Raw genomic sequence first — 20,889 nt, forward strand, 5'->3', positions numbered from 1 at the left:
GCATGTGGAACCTCCATCTGGATTTGGTGGCCTGATCTTGGGGCCTCCGGGGTGGGTGTTGGTGGGGACATATGGGGCGGGGCTTCCTCTTTGCAACACCCAGCCCCACTCCTTGGCCCTGGGTGAGGCTCAGCAAACCCGAGACAGAGGCTGTGAGGGAAGACACATTTCCCCCAGCTCCTCGGCTGTCCTGACGGGAAGCTGTGCATCATTGGGCTGACAGGAAGGAAATGGCTTTGCTGTTTGGAGACAAACAGAGAATTCTGACTGGGGCTGAGGGAAAAGGTGTTTGCTTGGAGAAGCTGTCTTGTCCAGACGGAAGGACTCTTTCTCCCTCAGGCGATTGCTCCCTGTTTGTTTTCCTTTCAATGACAAAGATTGAATTTAGCTAATGAGGAGCCGTGAGAGGGAAGCGCGAAGGGGTCCTGTGAGATTCCAGGAGGTGGAAAGCCAGCTTTCATCAGTGTCTTTCTTACCCGGCTCCCTGCTTCGGGGACCTGGAAGGCAACAAAGCATTTTGTGATCTCACACGCCGCTTTTTCCTCCATCCACAAACCATCCCTTTGCAGATGCCTTTGGTTTCTCTTTTCACCACCCAAAAAACACAGTGAATCTTTTAATAGCACACACCTCTTGGATCTCTAACCAGTCGGTCACCAAATCCTATCCAAAGTGCGCTCAGAATAGACGCTTTTAATAAAATATATTATCTTTAAGCCGGTGTAAACCTGTGAAATTTGTACATTTCTTTTAGAACATCTCTACAAATTTTACCATATTGAAATCGCCACCCAGTGACCTTTCAGGAAATACTAGATAAATTACAAGAGACAAATAGACAAACCAGGCGAAGATGTACAATTTCCAGCGCTTTTCCTGCCAAGTTCTCAGGCTGAGTCTTAGGCATCCCTGCCTCCCGGTGAGCCCCCCGCAGCCCTGTGACCCACTCCGGCAGGAACTGGCAGCCAGAACACCCTCTGAGAGCCGTCTGCAGCTCTGAGAGGCGGCTCGGGGGTGTGGCTCCTGGCACCTTGTCCCGTGTTTGTCTCTGTGCTCCATCATTCAAAACACTTCCACGGGTGGCCAGAGCACCTGGAAATGCTCCCGGGGGTGGCCGGGGACTGCTCTGGAAAAGCTCAGGTGCTCTGCTGCCGGGTCTGCCCCAGGCACGTGGCAGGGAGCCCTTGGCCTTGCCAAGTGAGAGCTGAGCTGGGGTCTGAGCCAGCAACCCTCCTGGGGAGCATGCTCTGAGTCCAGGCCAGCCCTTGGTCACCTGTGTGTGCACCATCCACTTTGTGCATCGCCTCTAGTGTCCTTTCCACCCCCAGGGCAAGTCCCCGCCGTCATCTTGCCCCATCGGGCACCTTCCTTCCTCACTAGTTGGTGGTGCTCAGGGCATGTAAACCAGGTTTAATATCCTGTTCATACTTCATGTAGGGAAAATAGAATTTGGAGGAGAAATGGTCTATAAAATCGCATGACTTAGAGCCCCCAAGGGTCTTCTGGGGACTACTGTTCCTTTGGGTTCCAGAATCCACTCCCCTTCCAGCGCGGGTCCCCAGAGACTTGGAACAGTGATGGGGTGTGTGGCGTAACGGTGCCCTGCTTCCCAAGGGCTGCTAATTGAAGTTTACTCGGTGGCGGTGGCCACATGTTGACAGGTTCATTTCATGGATAAGTGAACTCAGTAACCAGCCTGGCTGCTGTGCCATCACCGTTCAGTGACCTGCGTCCTTGTCAACTGGAGGCATTACTCAGGTCCCCTGGATCTCAGCTGCTGTGTTCCCGGCAAATTCCACCTCACATGACTCTTATTTGGGGCCAGAGACCTCACCAGCCTCCCGCATGGGGAGGGAGGGAGATCAGAAGAACATCGGGGGTTAGAGAGTATTATGAGTGCCACTGGCCCTTCTCCAGGTTAAGTAGCTCCATGAGGAACATAAACGAGGCACTGTCGACACTGCCCAGGGGTTCACTCACTCCATAATTTGATAATTAATTCCATAAACATTAATGGAGTTTTTCTCACACACCAAGCACTAAGCTAGGTGCTGGTGGTGGGGGAGAAACCGAAAGATGAAAAAGACTTGGTTTCCACTCTCAAAGAGCTCACAGCCTGGTAAACAGATACTTAGCCAAATAGATGTCCTCCCAGAGGGGCCTGGTGTACGTGGTGGAGGAGGCACGGAAGAGGAGGTGGCTTAGGGGGGCGGGGCAGGGGGAGCGGTGAGAGCAGAGCTGGGTCTTGAAGGCTGACTCGGAACATGATAGGCCGAGAGAGGAAGGTGGCTCCTGGCCCAGTCAGCATGTGCAAAGGCCCAGAGAAGTGAGAGTGCTGTGTGTTTTGGAGGAGTGTGAATATAAAAACTAAACATGGCTGGAATCTATAGTGTGAGTGGGGCTGGGGACGTGGGCAGGAGTTGGGTCCTGCAGGTGCCTTGCTTAGGGGACCCACTTTTACCCTAGAGGCTGTGGGGAGCCACGGGAGGGATTTAGGCAAAGGGGCAGCACAGTTTGTGCTTTCTATTAACCGTGGAATTGCCACAGGATGGCAGGAGGAGCACCGGAGTCGGGGTCTAGCTCTGGGCCTAGCACCTGGGTGGGTGACCCTGGCCGAGTCTAGGCCTCAGTGTCCTGGCTTGTTAGATGAGGAGGTTCTGTTCCAGCGCTGACATTCTCCACACCCATGACCATCTCTCTTTTTGGTTCCCACACCCTTTGTCCGTCCACCTCTGGCTGTCTGACCTGTGTCTCCTGGCTGTCCCATGCTCAGCAGCTGGTGGCAGCTGGAAGGAGAAGGGTGAGTCCTCCAGGAAGAACGCACCCTCCTGACCACCGCAGCTCATGGATGCCTGGTCTTTTCCAGCCTTGCAGGAACCCCGGGCTCCAGCCCACATGGCTCCCCATAGCTCACAGCCCTGGGCCCAGCTGGGTGTCATCAGTGAAACAATTCACCCCCTGAGCTTAAACCCCCCACCACCTGGCCCCAAGTGACAAAAGACAGCTGATTTGGAGTTGCCGCCTGGAAGCCATCTGTGTGGGGAGATGTCAGTGCCTTTGGCCCTTGTGGTCTTTTTCCTTTGCTCTGGCCCGTGTTTTAAAAGCTTCTCATGTCGTCATCTGCAGTGGTTGCCTGGGAGCCCCAGCATCCACTCTTCTGCCCAGGGACCCCGGGAGCCACTTCCGCAGGAGGCTCTGAAAACGCCTGTGGCTGGGAAGACAGGTTTTCCTCCACAAGCATCGTTTGTCCTGTTACCTCTTCAGCTTCAGTGCTCCTGGTCCTAGAGCTTCTCCGGGGTGAAGAGCCTGGAGGAGGCGGTGGATGTGGTTTCTGTTTTCCTAGGTCTTTGATCTCAGCTGTTATATTTAAAGGCTTAAACAGTGGGTTCTAAACAAATAAGTATCTGTTTAGTCAGTGGAATAAGAAAATTAAAGGTGACTCAGATGTCCCCCTCCCCGGTTGTAAGTGCCATTTACTATCTGAAAGGTCAGACCTGGAGTGGAGTAATTTTGCTTGATTCTCCTCTCCTTGGGAATTTGGCATGATATGTTACTCACTCACTCATTCATTCATTCATTCATTCACTCATCAAGAATTTGTCAAGTACTTGCTCCCATGTAGCGGGCCCTGTGGGAGATATTGGGGACAGAGAGACAAATAGAACCCAGACCCTGTCACGAAGCAGCCCGGTGTCTGAGGTGACCACCCAGTGGAAGGCCAGAGGCTGTGGGATCTCAGGGCCTCCAGTGCAGGACGTTTCATTCAGAACCTTTAGCAGACGATCTTAGACCCTCTTCCCAGAAAATAAGGAAATAGAAATAGTGCAAGAGGGAAGAAATGTGAGGGAGGAGAGTGAGACAGGGCGGAAGAGAGAGAGAGATGCTCCAGACAGCCACAGCTCACAGCCACGGTCAGCAAGAACCCGATGGAGGGAGAGGCCCCTGCTCTCTCTTGGCTCTGCCCTGGCAAGCTGGGTAGTAGACTGTCACCCCTTGCTTGTGCCCAGTTTCCCCATCTGTAAAATGAGGCTTTGGGCTAGGGGATCTTGGAGATCTGTTTTGGACTAACATTCTGTGACCAGGACAGGGCACAGTAGTCATGTGGCAAGAACCCAAATAAAGGCCCTTTGAGGAGAAAACATGGTGTCCCTCTGGTTTCCGCCAACTCAACACTGAGAGATACCCAGTGGGGCCTGTGGGAGTCCTGCCATCTCCTCTCCAGGGAGAGGAGCCTTCTGGAGAGGCCTTCCGGCCGCTCTCCCAGCTGAACGCCAGAAGAAGGTTCATGTTTTTATGTTTTTCTAGTGCGGACATACTCCTCTTGGAGTTTCTTTTCTTTTCCTTCTGACAATAAGGCCACTTGAAATGCTCAAGGCACAGGACTTCTCTGTCTGGCAAACACACGTCATCTGATGCCCCGGACTGCGTCGGTAGGCCTGCCTCTAGACGCCCTCAGATACATGCCTGGCCACGGGCTGTGTCAGATCATTGAAGCCCAAGGGTCACTTCCAAAGGGCTCCTACGCGGCTCATACTCATCAATCTGTAAGAAGACAATGTTGTGGCAACACAATGTCAGAAGAATTGAGGTTCCTAGCTGTGCGACGGGTAATTGCTTAAATACTCCGAGCCTCAGTTTTCCCATCTGTGAGATGGGAATGGCTCCCTGTATCTCCCAGGGATCAAATAGGGAACTGTGCAAGAAAATGCTTTGTAAACAGGAAAGCACTAAACTGACATCCAGGACGCAATGATTCAGGAGCAAATATATTCCGATAGTCAGCCCTCTCCGTAGTAACAGCCTCTTCTGCTGAGAAATTCAAGCCACAAAGGGTTAAGGCAGGCTAGGCACGTGACTGAGATTGTCCGTAATTGATGGAATAAACCTTAAAGGAGTGAAGTATAATTGCAATTAATCCAGGCACTGGGACCGGCCCTGCTAAAAATAGTGCCTACTAATAACTGCTTTGATCTGGCAAAATGATGCCTGTCCATGAGCCTGGGAGCAGGGACCCTGGCAGAGGGTCTGCTAACAGCAGCAGCACCAAAGCCCACCCCTCCCACTGTACAAGGCAGGTGGGAACTGGGAGACAGTGGGCAGAAGGGCAGGGAGGGGCCCCCAATTCTCTCAGACCTATGGCAGCAAATGCTACATATATAGGGTGATCATATGATGCATTGTCTAGACTGGGACACGCTTTTGAGAGTATTACATTAATAATTACTATTCATGTTAACAATGACACCAGACAACAGGCATCAACTGGACTCTCCCGGGGCAAACTGGGAGAGATGGCCGCCCTATGTGGAGACTGTTTTAAGCTCCTGGGAACCCTTGGAAGGGAGAGCATTTCCATTCATTATCTGGTCTTCCTCACAAGACCTCTGGAAGGAAGAAAGGATTTTTTCTCTCTTTTAATGGATGTTAAAGATGGTGATGGAGCCAAACCAGTCCAGCCATGGTCTTTGGCCTGGCTTCCCCTGTGGCTGACCCTGTGTGGGTAGAGGACAGCTGGCTGGGAGCAGGGGAAACCAGTGGGGCTCAGCGGGAGAGAACCCACAGCTCTGGCTTCAGAAGAGCAGAGGCAGAGTGACCATGTCCTCCGAGGGCACAGGGCACAGGTCTCAGCGGAGGCTCTGCCTGGGGCTTCCTCGCTCCTGAGGTTGGACTTAGAAGACTCCGCCACTTACTAAGTAGTCTCAGCAAGCTGCGTCCTCACTCTGTGCCTCAGTTTCCTCGTTTGTCAAGTGGGGACAGTAGTTCCTTGTTGTGAGGACTAAGTGAGATCCTGTATGAAAACGGGTGGACTCGGGGTCTGACGTGTCACAGATGCTCAGTAAATCCTTGTAGAGTTTGAATCGGGAGAGAGTTTCCAGAAGCAGTACCCTTTAGGGAAGCATGGGGATCTTTCTACCTTGAAACAGCTTTAACTTGAACCAGTTAGGGTAGGTGAGCTCCTGCCTTGAGTTCGGGTCTGCCTCAAGTTCTTGCAGGAAGGACGTGGGTAAATCAAATACGTGGAGGAACTGAGAGATTCCTGACTCCCCTAGGCCGTGGATAATGTGCTGGATGCACTGTTCGAGATGCGGGCCACACCCAAGGAAGCTTAGGGCCTCAGGTTTCCATTGAGGCTCTGGACAGACAGGCAGCCCCCTCGGCCTGCAGCCCTGGCCTTCCTCTAGGTCCATGGATGAACTTGGACTTGGGCAGGAGACATGGCTCGTGTGGTGTCCCATTGCTGGAACTGATGGCCCCTCAAAGCAAAAGGTAGGCAGATCGGCAACAGTTTGGTGCCAGGGAGCTAGTGAGAGAGAGAGTTATAAAAGTGCCATGTTCGGCCTATTAATAGCCCATGTTTGGTCTCCACCACTTCTATCAGCATCGTCCATCACATCCAAAGAATTGAAAAGCCTGTGCCAAATGGCTAGGAGTTAACAACGCACGGCTGTGCAGAGTTTCTGAAAAACAGCGTTTCCATTTCTTCTGCAGCGCTGAAATGCCAATGTTCCATGCCAACTGGTTATTTTTCCAGACCATTTCCCTTTATTTATGTTTAAGCTTTTATGTTTTTAAGCAAAAAGAAGATGGAGAACCTGGAGTAGGTAATTATTATTTCTCCTGATTTGCCCTTGGATGAGCCATAGAGGAAATGTTCATGCCTCACACCTGAATTGAGTACTTCCAGGGGGATGGGAGAGCAATCAGACAGGGTCCTGCCCCTTTCAGGAATGTTCAGGCTGATGGACAGGCAGAATGGGGACCTTCCCACAATGTGGGAAAAATGCCAGCCCAGCCCTCAGAGGACTTAGGGCAACATTTGCCCTTTCTGTTACTGGTGTGTGGCCTTGGGTAGGACAGAGGCCCTCTCCGGGCCTCAATTTCCTTTCCTGTAAAATGGGGGAGTTGGACTAGGCGGCTTAGAAGGCGGCTTCCAGCTAATTCTGTGCGTTCGGTGGAGGACTTGCTGTCTCACGTTCATTGGCAAGAGCGTGGGTGTGGAAGTGGAAGGAAGGTGATGCTGTCCTCAGAATTCTGCTCCAGGAAGCCTGGAAACGTGGCAGGGGAAACATGGACAGGGCTGTTCACTATCTGGGAGGCTCCAGAGCAGCCTTCAGAGATGTCTGTGGGGCCTGCCAGGCGCGTGTTTTCCTCACCATATGTGATTTCTGGGCATCTTAAAATTTTCATCTCAAATGTTGCCAGGCTCAGGGGATGATTTTGCCCTGGTAGGGGGATGGAGATGGGTTTGCCTCCGGGCCCCAGGCTGGGAGAGGGCAGAGAAGTCCACTCTGGAATTCTCTGATGAGGTCGGAAGGTGCAGGTGGGGCCATGGCGTTGGCTTCTGTCACCGCGGCAACCTGTGGTGCAGACAGAGGCAGGAGCAGGAGGGAGAAAAGAGGGAAGAGGAATTGGAGTGGGTGATAAGGCTGAGAGGTGAAGGTGGGGTCTGTTGGCCTCACTTTGTGTCTTTAAAACTAACGTGCTTCTCTGTGGCTGTCAGGTGATGCGAATCAACATTCTTATTTCAAGTTATATCCATCTGAAGATGCATTTACCCAGTTCCTTGCAACTGGTTGACCACAGCCCCTCCAGAAACCCTGGGAGTCTGGTGTGTGTCATGGGGCAGGATGGGGAGAGAGAAGCCTGGGACTGGGCTGTTTCAGTTCTAGCCAGAAACCCAGTGTGCACACACAGCTTTCTGCAGAACAAGTGATTTCCTGCTATTTTATTGGTTTAGGGGTCAGATAGGTTTTAATAAAAGAAAATAAAACTGCTTCAAAGGAAGCCATCCAGAAAGCACAGTTACTTGTTTCAAACGTTCTAGAACATTTAAGAAAATGGGGGCTTCTGGAGAAAGAAGCTGAAGGGAATATGGGGACCATGGTCTTGGTGAGGGGAGCCGTGGATATTTGCAAGGAGGACCCCTCACGGTGATGGCAAACTCAGCCACTTTCCAGCAGGGCTCTGCCACAGCTAAGGGAGAGTAGAGGTTAGTGGTTCTTGGTAACTCGAGAGCCCCAGGCTGCCAGGGTGGATGTTGGGGCTGGGACAGGGGACCTTCAGCGTGTGCCTCTCCCGAGATGAGGGTGTGGCTCGGGACCTTCAGAATAAGCTGCATGGTGACAGGTATGCGTTCATTAAAGCTGGAGAAGGCTGCAGGGGCTTTTTGACACACAAAAGTAACGTAATTGCTGGCTGGCCAAGAGCACTCACATTCCACAAGCAGAGGAGGATGAAAGGTAATCGGGAGCAGATTGTTTATTGGAGGAGGAAATAGAGTGCCTGTGAGAGGTATGGAAGTGACTTCCAGGATAGGGATGTAGGCTTTTGGAGAACAGATAAATTCAGGGTCATTCTATTTTTATTAATAGGGAAGACAGGGTGGGCAGGAATATCTACCCCATGACCATAGGCCTGGCAGCCCCCAATACCCAGGTTCTCAGCTTTGCTTCAGCACAGGTTAATGTTTGATAGGGATGAGCCACCCTCACTGGGCCTCAGTGTCCTCATGCAGAATGAAGGGTGGGGGACTGACTGATCTCCAAGGGTGCCTCCAGGCCTGGTGTTCTGTATTTCTATGGGTGTTTGTCTCGGGGAGGGGCTCACTTGTCAAGGACTTTGGTGTAGGCATCCATGATGCCAAGGTCAGAGCGAGGCTTCACAGAGGCGTTTGCTTGTTTAGCTTTACTGGGGGCTAAGCACCTGAGAAAACTGAAGCCAGATCTTTGAAAAAGTCAGAGCCTTCCAAAGTAGAGATGGGCTGCCTTGAGAGGAAGTGAGTTCCTTGTCCCTGGAGGTAATCAAGCAAAGACTGGAAGACCCCATGCCAGGAATCTTACAGAGGAGAGTCAAGGGCCATTTAATTAGATGGCTTTTAAGTTTCCTTTTAACTCCAGGATTCTGGGGCTCCACTGCTTGTGTGTTGCCTGTTTGACGGTGTCTCCTCAAAGCTATGATGGTGACCTGAGCCTTCTGAGCTTCTTTCTTGTGCCTTTAGGGCAGCAGTTCTCATCCCTGGCCTGCACATCAGAATCGCTGAAATATTTTTTAAAATGTCAGTGCCCAGGCCTCACCTGCAGAGATTCTGATGTAATTGTTCTGGGGTGGGGCCCTCAGTTCTAGAAGGCCGGGACTGTTTGTGCCTGGCAGGCTTCCATGCCACCCTCATACTCCCTGACGGGGTGGGAGGATACAACCCCCTCTGGTTTCATTTTGCCTTGGTATAAAGTTACAATTTGAGGCTGTGTTTACCCGTCCACATCCATTCACCCAGCAGACATTTGTTAAGTGCTTACTTTGTGTCCAGAAGAGTCCTAGGTGGGCAACCTTTTGGCTACCCTATGAGCAGGAAGCACCAAACTGCCTTAGAAAGATCTCATCATGTGTATTTCTACCTCCCACACTCGGCACAGTGCCTGGCACATGACAAGCATGTAATAAAAAATTTGATTGAATTGCATGGGATCTTTGCCAATGTTGTAAGTGGGGCAGGAAAATAAATCATAAGCAAGCATGCAGTAGAGAATTCATGATATGCCAGTTCCCCTCTGCTCAGATCTTGTAAAGGGAACCATCTCCTTAATTGGAATTATGTTTGTGGCCTTAGGGGTGACCCATCTGACTTGATATTTTGGTAGCATGGTCTCCCAAATAACCTTTTTTCCCTTCCTTAGGGCATCGCACAGCAGGAGAGCCAGGGCCTGGGGGGGATCACTTCCTCTTAATTGGTGTCCTGGTCAGCCTGCTAGCTTCACTAAGCATTACCAGGCCACCGTCTGCTCAGACCCGAATGCCCTTGTTATTAAGTGCATGATGTCCCTCAGACATCAGGTTCCATCTCCTCCTGGGAGTGACAGAGTGGAGGGCCACAGAGAAATCCCCCAGGCCAACTTGACTTGATGAGTTTTATTTTGGGACCATTGGCTCCCTTCACTCCACAAGCATTTCCGGCCTGCCCTCCCCACACCAGGCCCGGTCTCAGGCACACTTGCAGCGAGGATGCATATCCCCATCCCTGACCTCAGGCTGCTCACAGCCTGTCATGCTAGTAAGTGACCGAGGTTTAATGGTGACATGACTGGGGCCTCATCAGGGAGCAGGCAAGATAAGGGGTTAGTCCCCCTGGGAAGGCTGGGCTTGGAAGGGCGATGTTCCGATGACTGACATCTGTGTGTCATGGGATTCACTGGGTGGAGAGACCACAGTCTTTTAGGTCTGACTTGCTTGGATCTGAATCTGTCCTCCTCCTCTTCCTCGCTTGGGGACCATGGATAAGTGACTGAACCTCCCTGGGCCTCCAGTGAGGTCGTTCTGAGGATCTAAAGCAATTACAACAGTGCTTGGCCCATGGGGAGCGCACGATAAATGTTAGCTGTTCTTTTTCTCATGTCCCTTTAGTTTTCATGTGTTTGGAAGTTCAGGATGGAAGTGTCTATCTGCTTGATACATCTCTCATTTGGTTCCCTTCATTCAGATGCTCAACGTTCAGCTAATATTTATTGACCTACTATGTGCCGAATAATGTCCTAGGCCTGAGGCGTAGAGGTGGACAAAGGAAATTGACGAATCCTGCCCTTCTGGGGCTCCCGTTCCGGCGGGTGAGAGAGCCAGCAACACCAGCGGGTAAACGGGGCTTAGATGGTGATAAGTGCTCCATCACCCCAGCGCGGAGAGTGGCTGACAGGGTGACGCTAGGCAGGGCCTGTCAAGAAGGGTGAGGGGCCCAGGGCAGGCTAGTGGGGTTCTTGGTGCCAAGGTTATCCTGTGTAGCATCTAGGCAGGGAACAGATCTCCCTGCTGAGATGGTGGCTATCAGGATCCAAGGACTGAGGACGGGGCTCCAAGAAGCCATTTCTCAGGGGTGTAGATCCGATCCCTGCTCCTGGCCCTGGTCAGCTGGCTCATAATGTCCCTGCCAGCGTTGGAGACAGGAAGGAGAATGTGGATGATTTAGCCTCAGCTCTCTGCCCACTGGGAATACACCTCATGCATCCCCAGCCACGGGGTGGGGGAGCCAGAGCAGAAGCTCCACGTGAAAGGTGACTCGGCTGCAGAAAGGGCAGCAGGATGTTCAGCCCCACCTCCAGCCCCTGGGGCCTAATAAAGACATGCCCTCACCTACACAGTGGGCTCAGGAAGGGAAGAAGGTGCCTGAAGCCTGGTCTCTGGTACCCAGGCTTCGTGCTCAGCTCTGGTGGGTGTGGCAGGAGAAGGTCGATGCCCTCCCCACTGCACAGCTGTGTGGGGAGCCTGCGTCCTCAGCAAGTAGCATCTTTGGTGAGAAGGCACCCTCTTTGCCCTTGGGTTAGTCTGCACTCCTCACCGCACATTCAGGATGTAGGGTCAAGTTCAGGTTCAGTTGCCTCTCTATGGTCACCTCCTCTGGTCCTTGTCATGCCCTGCTCATTCAAGGAGCTACTTGCAGGTCTTCTTTCTCAGCCTGGGCTTCCTGCCCGGTTCTGACTGTCCCAGCCCGACCCCTCCTCCAGGCCCTGCTCACCTGCGCCTCATCTGCCTGGTGGGAGTCAGGCTCAGCAGGCCATGGGTGGAAGGGGTGGGGGACTCCCTGGCATTTTGCAAGTACCCAGCTCAGGGCCTGGGCATAGTTAAGTGCTCAGTGAATACTTATAGCGTGACTGAATGGGTGAATGAGTGTTGGGCCTGCTGCAGACTGCCAGAGGTGTCTTTCTGAAGTGCCTGGGAGCATCCTTGTAAACTGTTGTAACCCTACAGCGCTGATATTGGAAGTGCATTCAGCAGCCCCCAACTGAGGACCAGCTGAGTTTACCTGCGCTGACATCTGTGAGAAGAGAAAAGGTGTTTGGCTGCAAGAGAATGTGAGCTTTTCTTTGTGTGAAAAAAGAATGAGTTTTTTTGTATGCATTATTTCACTTCATCCCCCAATACCTGTGAGTATAGTGAGAGTAGGTCCTGTTAGACCAGGCTTGCCGAGAAGGAAACAGAGGTCCAGAGAGGGTAAGTGACAGGTCCAGTGCCACACAGCTAGTAAGTGGCAAAGACATGACTTGAATTCTGGTCTTTTGATTTCAAATCCTGTTACCTCATTCTGATCGAGGAGAAGATGGCATGAGTGAGTTTGGCTGTTGACTGTTTCCCACCTGCAATTTCATCATGTATAGAAATGCTTGGGAAAAGGAAAAAAAAGAAAGAAATATTTGGAGTGTCCCTGTGACCTGTGTGTGTGTCATGGCCAGTGTGTGCCTGGTGCCGTCGGCCATTAGGCTTAGCTGAACTTCACGGACTATTTGATCCAAGAGTCTCATTTTACTCGGGGGACAGAGGCCTAGAAGAGTGACGTGACCTGTCCAAAGCCCGGCATTCACCACGGAGGAGGCCGAGACCCCGTGGGCCCCTGGATGCCAAGCCCAGGGCCCAGCTCCAGAGCCCTCTTGGTTAGATGTGTCCCGGGTTCTTGGAACTTCTCTCTTCTTAGGCCTGTTAGAGATCCAGGTGCCCTCTGGGGCCTCCAGGGTCCCCCTCCCATCTCACTGTGATATTTCACCTGTTTCTCCTGCTCTCAAGTTGGACACTCCAAGGGTGCAGAGGGTCTGAGTGATTCCACTCTGGACTGTGAAGGACCAAAATAGGATTCTAGTGGCTGACTGCTAGTTGGAGCCAGGCTGGATGGTCGCTCTGAGGATGCCAGTAGGAGCCGTGACTGTGCTTAAATCAGGCAGCTCAACCTGGGAGGATGAGCCTGAGCTACAAGGTGAGCATGAGGGCAAAAGATGTGCAGAGTGGATGAAATGGAGAGATCCTGAGAAAGCAGCCGAATGAGAGCGGAGGAAAGGAGAAGGCAGGGCCTCGGCACTGACGTGCAAGCACCAGGTTGAGGGAAGAAGCTGCGTCTCCACGGAGAACAGCAACTGGGAATGCGGTCTTCCCTGCCAGTGGAGGGGGGCTGGTTTTAATTTGCATAGCATTAATTAGTGAGAGTGTCTAATTAGGACAACCATTACAGAGCCACAGTATTAAGCTGATGCTGAATATCAATCAATTTTGGAGCCTTTCCATGAAATTGAAGGAAAAGTTGACCTTATTAAACAGAAAAGTTTTCTAAATCAATTATTTCCCAAATTGAACTGCACAAAATGTAGATCTTAATTCAGTGAATACAGACTTTAGATGGTATCACCCCTTCCCCTGTGGGGTTTCCAGCCAGTGACAAACATCATGAATGGACCACATATGTGGGGACACACACACACACATTTGGGGGTATCGGCTTGGGTGGGGAAGGCACCTGCACTTCCGTACCTGGTTAAGCTGATATTTCAGGACTCTGCCTGCAAGCACAGTTTTCTGTTATTTCCAAATGTTCCAAACAATAAAACACATTTAGAACTTCAAAGTCTCTGGGAAGATCTACCATAATCATTACAGTTCTGGCCTGTCTTTGGAAGCTACAAGGCGGGCCAGGAGGACAATTTATGCACCTGGCTCAGAAGCCAGGGAACACACTCTGCACAGGCTCGGGGGAGGAAGGGCTGGAGCGGTTCTGACAAGCCTCACTGTGGAAACAGAGGCCAGCAAGGCATGACCGGCAGGGTGGGGGGTGCTGGGGAACCGGTGGGTCATGGAACCTGCAGGCAGACGGATCGGGAGTAAATCCTGGATTCTTCAATCCTGACTTTGCCTTTGGTTGACCGTGTTCATGGAGTCTGTTTCCTCCTCTGTAAAAGTGGGTTGATGATGCCCATGGTGCATGGTAAGCCCCTACAGTAGTGCTTTATTACAGATTTATGTCATCAATGAGAAATCACAGACCTGGGAAAGGCTGGCTCATAGCCTGGCGCAGAACAGGGACCGCATGGATGGGGCCATCTTGCAGGAATGTGGTCCACCCTCCTACCCTGCTAGGAATCTCCTCTGCAGCACCTGTGGTGGCATAGCCAGCCTGTACTAGGATGACAGGAACTCACTGTCTCATAAGGGAGCCTAGTTCATTGTGAAGGCAGGGTTGAGGGGGAAAGCATGGTCTATAGAAAACTCTGATATACAGGTAAAATCTGGGCTAGTTGTGTGACCTTGGAAAAATCACTCTGTCTTTCTGATCCTCAGTTTTTTTTTTACCTTTTTCTCCCCAAAGCCCCCCGGTACATAGTTGTATATTCTTTGTTGTGGGTCCTTCTAATTGTGGCATGTGGGACGCTGCCTCAGCGTGGTTTGATGAGCAGTGCCATGTCCCCGCCCAGGATTCAAACCAACGAAACACTGGGCTGCCTGCAGCAGAGTGCACGAACTTAACCACTTGGCCACGGGGCCAGCCCCTTTAGTTGTACATTTGTAGTTGTGGGTCCTTCCAGTTGTGGTATATGGGACGCCACCTCAGCATGGCCTAGACCAGCGGTGCCATGACCGCGCCCAGGATCCTGACCCGCGAAACCCTGGGCCGCCGCAGCAGAGCGCAGGAACCCAACCACTCCGCCACGGGGCCAACCCCCTCAGTTTCTTTATCAGTAAAATGGAGACAGTATAACCTCTACTGTAAGGTGAGGAGTCGAGATAAAATGTGTAGACAGCCTAGTCTGGGACCTCTACACAGTTGGTACTCAATAAAAGTCAGGTAAAAATGAAAGTACCATTATTATGTAGTTTCAAGGAGCACTTATTAAACCCCAGTTGTACTCAGAGCAACAGAGGTAATACACTATAGATGTAGTATTGCCTGGATTCTCATGGACTGGGCGTCAAATGAAGAGCAATGGTCATCTGAGGTGTTTGCGGGGTCAGAAACGGCCCTAGTCCCTACCTGACAGGAGGGTAGAATCTCGTGCTGTGATAGAGTACCCTGACACTTTATAGCAGGATGCTAGGAAACAGGCGTCGAGTAAATGAAATGGTATTTAGAAGACTGGAGCCTCGTGTCCTTCAGCCCCGTGAAAGGGATGGGCTGGAGGCTCTCGCGATTTCCGACCACCAGCCAAGGCAGGGCACTTGCCATGTCACCAGGGTGAATCCCTCCACCCACGTGGATGTCTCTTTCTAGCAGTCCAGGGCTCAGATTTAAAGAAAAATGATACAAGTTTTTCCAATTATAAAAATAGTATATTCTCGTTGAAGACATTTTGGGGGAAAAGAAAATCAACAATAAGAAAAACACTCCACTACCTTGGCATATTTGATATATTTTCACAGCCTTTTATTTACACTAAAGAAGCAAACAATTTAAAAATAATTGGAAATATACCATGTATACGGCTTTGGGCTCTGGGGGTTTCACTTGCTATCACATCGTGAACCTTTCCTTAGGTCCCCAGATATTTTCTACAGAAATGGTTTTAAGTGGCTACGTGGTGTTCCATCACTGGATGTGCTCAAATTTACTTAAGCACTCTAATATTTTTGGACACTTAGGAATAAATGGCTTTAAACATTCCTGTATATTAAAGATTATTACTCTTTTGTTGAAAAATTCTGTGTTGCAGGGGACGAGGGTTGACCAGTTGACCACAGGACTCCCTCCCAGGCCTGTGCGTCCCTTTAGGCCCTTGGATGGGGGTGAGTAGGAGCAGAGCAGATGTGGCAGGACCCCCCTGCCACATGGCGTATGGCGACTAATTAGCCAGCCCTGAGTCGCTGCCGTCACCCAAAGAACCATATCAATTTCAAGCTTCATTGGAGTTTAGGCAGCAAAGAAAAGATGATAATGCAACATTTCAACAAACAGAAAACATCTGTAGTCCAGGCAGACTTCTTTGACATGTTTTCCAGCTATTAAAAAATGGTTGATGGTTTGTTTTTGTATTGATATGTGATAGAGAAGGCAGGGAGATCTGCAAAGGAGCAACTGTCTCCGCTGACCCGGCGCACAGCTCGTCTCCCATGGGGCTGGAGCTGGCCAAGAAGGCTGCGCTGGCCAAAACCAACAAGCAGGTGAGAGTTGCCGCTTACGTAAAGGCTTTGAGTTTTAGAACAAAAGGAAGAGACTCAAAGGAGAGGAGACAGCATCTGGCCCCTTTCCTTCACCTCTTCCTCTAAAAATGATGGAAATAGACTTGGATTCTGGTTTCAGTTCATTCCTGCCAAAAGAAATAAATTAGAGGTTGAAATGTTCAGCTGATCCCAAACTCTCCCCTGGGGAGGCGTGATGCTCCCCAGATGCCTTCAGGCGTGATGCTCCCCAGATGCCTTCAAACTTTCTTTGAGAAGAAAGTTATGGTCATTTCTGGCTCAGAATCATGTGAGTTGTCCCCAGCTGATTCCTGTAGGGAGGTTTGTCTTATCCTGAAACAGTCTGAGCATCCTTGAATTCACTGCTTGCTGTCTTCAGCCTCATCTAGGTCTGTGGTTTGGATGGTATTTCAGGCATCAAGTAGTTAATGTCAAAGACTGGAACCTTCTTGAGGGCCAGAACTGTGTTCTGTTTTTGTTTGTTCCTGCGGTTGGAGCTGCACGGCACCAGCCCCGCCTCAGACACCTCTATCCATGTGTGCTGAGTAAATGGTTGCAGGCCGCTCTTCATTAAACTGCAGAACATGGAAGAGGCTAAATGAAAAGTGGCTTATGTTTAGACCGCGGTCTGGGTAGCACCAGATGGAGAGACTTTTCCCCACAGCTGGAGGACCCTGCACGGTGTAGAAATGGAGTTTCTGTATAAGCCACATTGGAAGCTTCTTGTGGGCAGGGACTCTCTATAAATACCCTACAGCATCTAGCACACTGTTGGATATGTAGTAGGTGCTCAAGAAATGAGAAGTGCCTGAAATTGTCATGAAAGAAAGAAAGAAAGAATGAATGAATGAATGAGCTCCTTCATTAGTTCTCCCTTGGATCCACAGTGTTAGCTTGTGCCTGGCACACAGTGGGCCCGAATAACTGCATCAAATAAATGAATGGGAGCTTGACAGACACCAGGGAGAGCTGCTTTCTTTCCATCTCGGCTGGCAGAGGGTTGTTGAGAGCATGGACTCGGGCGTCTGGAAGTCCTGGTTCAAGTCCAAGCCCTCCACTCATTCTAGCGGTTGCCATATTGGACACCACCGCCTGACCCTGGGGATCTCGGCCACCTCTCTCTCTGTCTCTGAAAACTTTCTTGGACAGTGATGTCTCCCAACCTTGAGCCCCGCACCCCCCTCCATTGTAGGTTTCACTTGGCAATTAATCATATCTTATCTTTGTTATTGTCTTATGTGTCATTCGAGTCTGTTTAAATGGACACTTCTCACGTTTCTACTCTGTTTCCCTCTGTTTGGAGAGTGGGCCTGAGGGCTTGTGGGCGGTGCTCTAGGCTGGGAGTCAGAGGCCCTGGCTTTGAACTCTGGCACAAGCCAGTCATGCCCGCAATATCTGTAAAGCTGGGATAGAGGCCAAGGGCTGGCCTGAGGATGGATGGGAACCAATACGTGAAACCACCTTGTACACGCTAAGGTGCGTTACGGGAGTCAGGCGCTGTTATGATCACCAGCTCCGGCAGCACAGGGACTGTTTCTTTTGCTGCATGCATCTCTCAGGACACGCGGGGCCACCACAGGTGAGTGCTCAGAAGTGCTGCCTGGCTCTCCTCTGCTACCTTTGCTCAGGGCTGTGTTCCCGTCTTCCTGTGGGACTGGGAGCCATCTCTACTTCCTGGCTTCCAAATGCCCAAGAAGGGATTGAGTCCTAGACCTGGATGCCCTGAATTGGTAGAGGATGTGAAGGAAAATATAGTAGTAGCCAACTCTTAGACAGCCAGGCACTGGTCTAGGCGCTTTACATATAGGAATTCCTGTATTTTTCTCAGCAGCCCCATGAGGCAGGTACTAATGTTATCCCTGTCTGACTCATGAAGCAAGTGAGCACAGAGAGGTGGAGAAAGCAGTCTGAGGTCGCCTAGCAAGTGGCAGTGTCAGGGTTTGAACTGGGTGGCCTGGCCCAGAGTGCAGGCTGCTAGCCACGGGGGTTCTCTAAGCTGCCCTGGGGCTGGAAGACTGTAATGAAGGCCAAGTGGCTCACCCCGCCTTCCCCATCCTCATCAGGAGGGACCCTCGGGGCCCTTCTCCTGCCCAGGACCCCCTCTGCTCCCTGCTCGGCCCACGTCTCTCTCCAGGAGCTCCTCTGCCATCCTTGCCTCCCTCCCTGCCCTTGGCCTGAAACAGGAGATGAGAGCAGCGGTCGAGACATTGGAATTCATTTCTAGAAGAACTCTGCATTGTCAGAGATGGAAGGGGCCTCCGGAATCCTCTGGTCCAGGTTTGTTAAGAGAAAAGAGAGGCCTGAGCTGGCTCTGTATTGATGTCCAAACATATAATAGTGGCACAAAAAGGAATTATGTTCAAATGACTTATGAGCATGGAGGCAAAATTCTAAACAACACATCAGCAAACTGAATCTAGCCATGTGTAACAAACACAATACATGATGCCCAAGTAGAGCTCATCCCAGGAATGCAAATACAATTTCACCCTAAAAAACAGAGGCTCGGGGGCAGCTGCTGAGCCTGAGCCGACCCAGGGCCCAGCCCGAGTGTTTTGTGTCTCAGGCTAACTTCGTGCCTTATCGGCTCCCAGGAGGGGCTGGTGACAGTCCCTGCATCGCTCCCTCTCCTTCCCCTTTCTGCGTCCTCAGAGTGAAATGAGATGCCCCATTCCTGGCCCTCCCTAATTCTCTCTTTCTGTTTCTCCTGCAGGATTCCATGTTTTCGCTGGCCCTGAAATGCCTTATCAGTCTGTCCACCATCATCCTTTTGGGTCTGATCATCGCCTATCACACGCGTGAAGTCCAGGTAGGTGCCCTGGCCCTCAGCCCTTCACGCACCGGCCACTCCTTTCAGTTTGCTCCGGGCTGAGCCTGTCCCCACCCCCAAACCCACTGCACAAGCAAAGACTCTAGAGATTTTACGCCATGTCCCAGATGGTGGCTCTTCTCTTCCGGTTTGGACCCTCATGGGAGAGGGAACTGTGAGGCTGCCCCATGGCTTTACAACAACTGTGTGACATTATCTTCATTTGGGGATGCCAGAGGCAAACGTGGCTTCATGATTTGGGGGCAGTCCTGAGCACGATCCTCATTTAGCCCCATTGTGCTGTGAGTTTCTATGATTTCCTGGATCCTTTCTGAACTTGAGCCACTGAACTCCTTCCCCCCAACCCCACCGCTGTGAGGGAGACCTGCCTCGTGTCCCCCTATACACACACGCACACACACACACACACGCACACAAATACCGCCAGGCATCTATATTTCTGAGTGGTGTAGACTTTATCCCCCGTGGACCCTGCCAGGCTGGGAGGAGTCATTTTCTAGATAGAAGAGATGTCTGCTGTGGTCAAAGAGGCCACTGTTTCTTGCTGCCCAGGAGTGACTTGGCACCCAGAGAAATATTGGCTGGGCCCCCGAGGTACACTTCCAGTTTGGCTGACGTAGGGAGGATGGTTCGACCTGGGTTGGGACGGGCAGGCAGGAGTGAGCAGATCTGCAGCCTCTCTCCTGACAATGGGTCTCCCCCATCACCCGGCCCTTCAGGCTGACCTGCTCCACTGGGGACCTGAGTATTTCTAAAATATCCAGATGTTTTTTCTCACACTTATGAGAATCTGGAAATAATCCCTGTCCTTTGGCTAGAGGAGCACAGATAGATCCACATCTGGGCAGCAGGCAAGAAATTGATGCAGACCAGAACTCAGAGTCAGAAAAACCGGGGTCAAGTCTCGGCCATGACCTCTTCTCACGGTGTGTCTTTGGCCAGTCCTGTGAGCTTTGGGGGCTGGAACATGTGAACCTTTCTTCATCTGGAACATAGGGGGTTTTATTCACCTTTTGTGGGTTGTTATGAGGATGGAATGAGGAGTGTACAAGAAAGTGCCCGGTAAACTGTAAACCACTATTAAAATCTCTCCCCTTTTGTTACTCGGCATTTTCGGGGCAGAGTGGTGACACAGACAGATGCAGATGTGGGCACCTTCTCCTCCTAGAGAGTGGTCTGCTTTCCTGCTGAGTAACCAGGGGCTACTGTGGCTGGCTGGATGCAGAAGCCTTGGCTCCAGGCCACTTTGGCAGGGCTCCAGGCTCTCAATGACCGGAGGCCACTAATCTCGACGGCTGGGACTCTTTACTCTCAGAGGGTCACACGTGCTCAGACAGAGGTTGTGTTCTGAGGGCTGAGAGTTCCAGACACCACTGAGCAGCTGCCAACGTGGAGTCTGAACTGGACAGAGTGAGGGGTCTTGAATCCAGACCATTGTCCAGTCAACCCCCACAAAGGAGCCAGGAGTCTGGGTAGGAGGGTCAGGGCAAGGAACCAAGATAGGACCAGGAGTCACAGTCTGAGCTCCAGGCCAGGTTCCACCCCACCCAAACCAGCCATGGGACCCAGGTAGTCCCTTAAACCCTCTGAGCCCCCATGTCCTCATCTAAAGGGAGTCCATATTACTATGTGTCATGCTCACCTGTGCAGAAGGTATCACACAGGCCAAAGAAAAAAGCTCAGCTGCGATGCAGCCTTGAGGGCGGGTGAGGAAGAGGAACAGTCCCCAGCCTCAGCCCCACACTATGGGTCCACTGGGCCTCGCTGCTGCTTCTCTCTGTTCCAGGCACTGTGGCTGGAAGAGCCAGGTGTCCTTCCCTCTCATTCTCTTGGGGTCCTCGTTCCCAGCCCAGGGCCTGCAGCCCTAGCTCTCAGGCCTGATCCCGCCCAGCTTCAGTTGTGACCTCAGTTCTGGCCTGGTAGCAGGGCCATGTTGCTGACAGGCCAGCACTTAGCTGGGCACCCTTATCCCATGCTCAGCTCACAGCCAATCTCTGCTTTGCCCTACTTGTGGGCAGTGGAGGATGCTATGTCAGTCACTTATCTTGTCTGGCACTCACAGTTTGGAGAAACAAAGGGACATCAGTGGCACTGAATCCCGGCTCGCACTTCAGCCTGAATGACCTTGGGCCAGTAACAATGTC

At 51.5% G+C, this 20,889-nt stretch overlaps 1 protein-coding gene across 2 annotated transcripts in view; it reads left to right on the plus strand.

Moving 5' to 3' along the window:
• The window catches only part of KCNN3 (potassium calcium-activated channel subfamily N member 3), a 158,504-nt gene that overhangs the window by 25,665 nt on the left and 111,950 nt on the right, over positions 1-20,889 (plus strand). For both annotated transcript variants that reach the window (XM_046683441.1, XM_046683442.1), the window contains exon 2: positions 18,629-18,724. In XM_046683441.1, coding sequence (XP_046539397.1) covers positions 18,629-18,724 — 96 coding nt within the window. The remainder of the gene's footprint in view (positions 1-18,628; positions 18,725-20,889) is intronic.

This window comes from Equus quagga, chromosome 13 (assembly GCF_021613505.1).
Source record: "Equus quagga isolate Etosha38 chromosome 13, UCLA_HA_Equagga_1.0, whole genome shotgun sequence".
NCBI classification, from domain to species: Eukaryota; Metazoa; Chordata; class Mammalia; order Perissodactyla; family Equidae; genus Equus; species Equus quagga.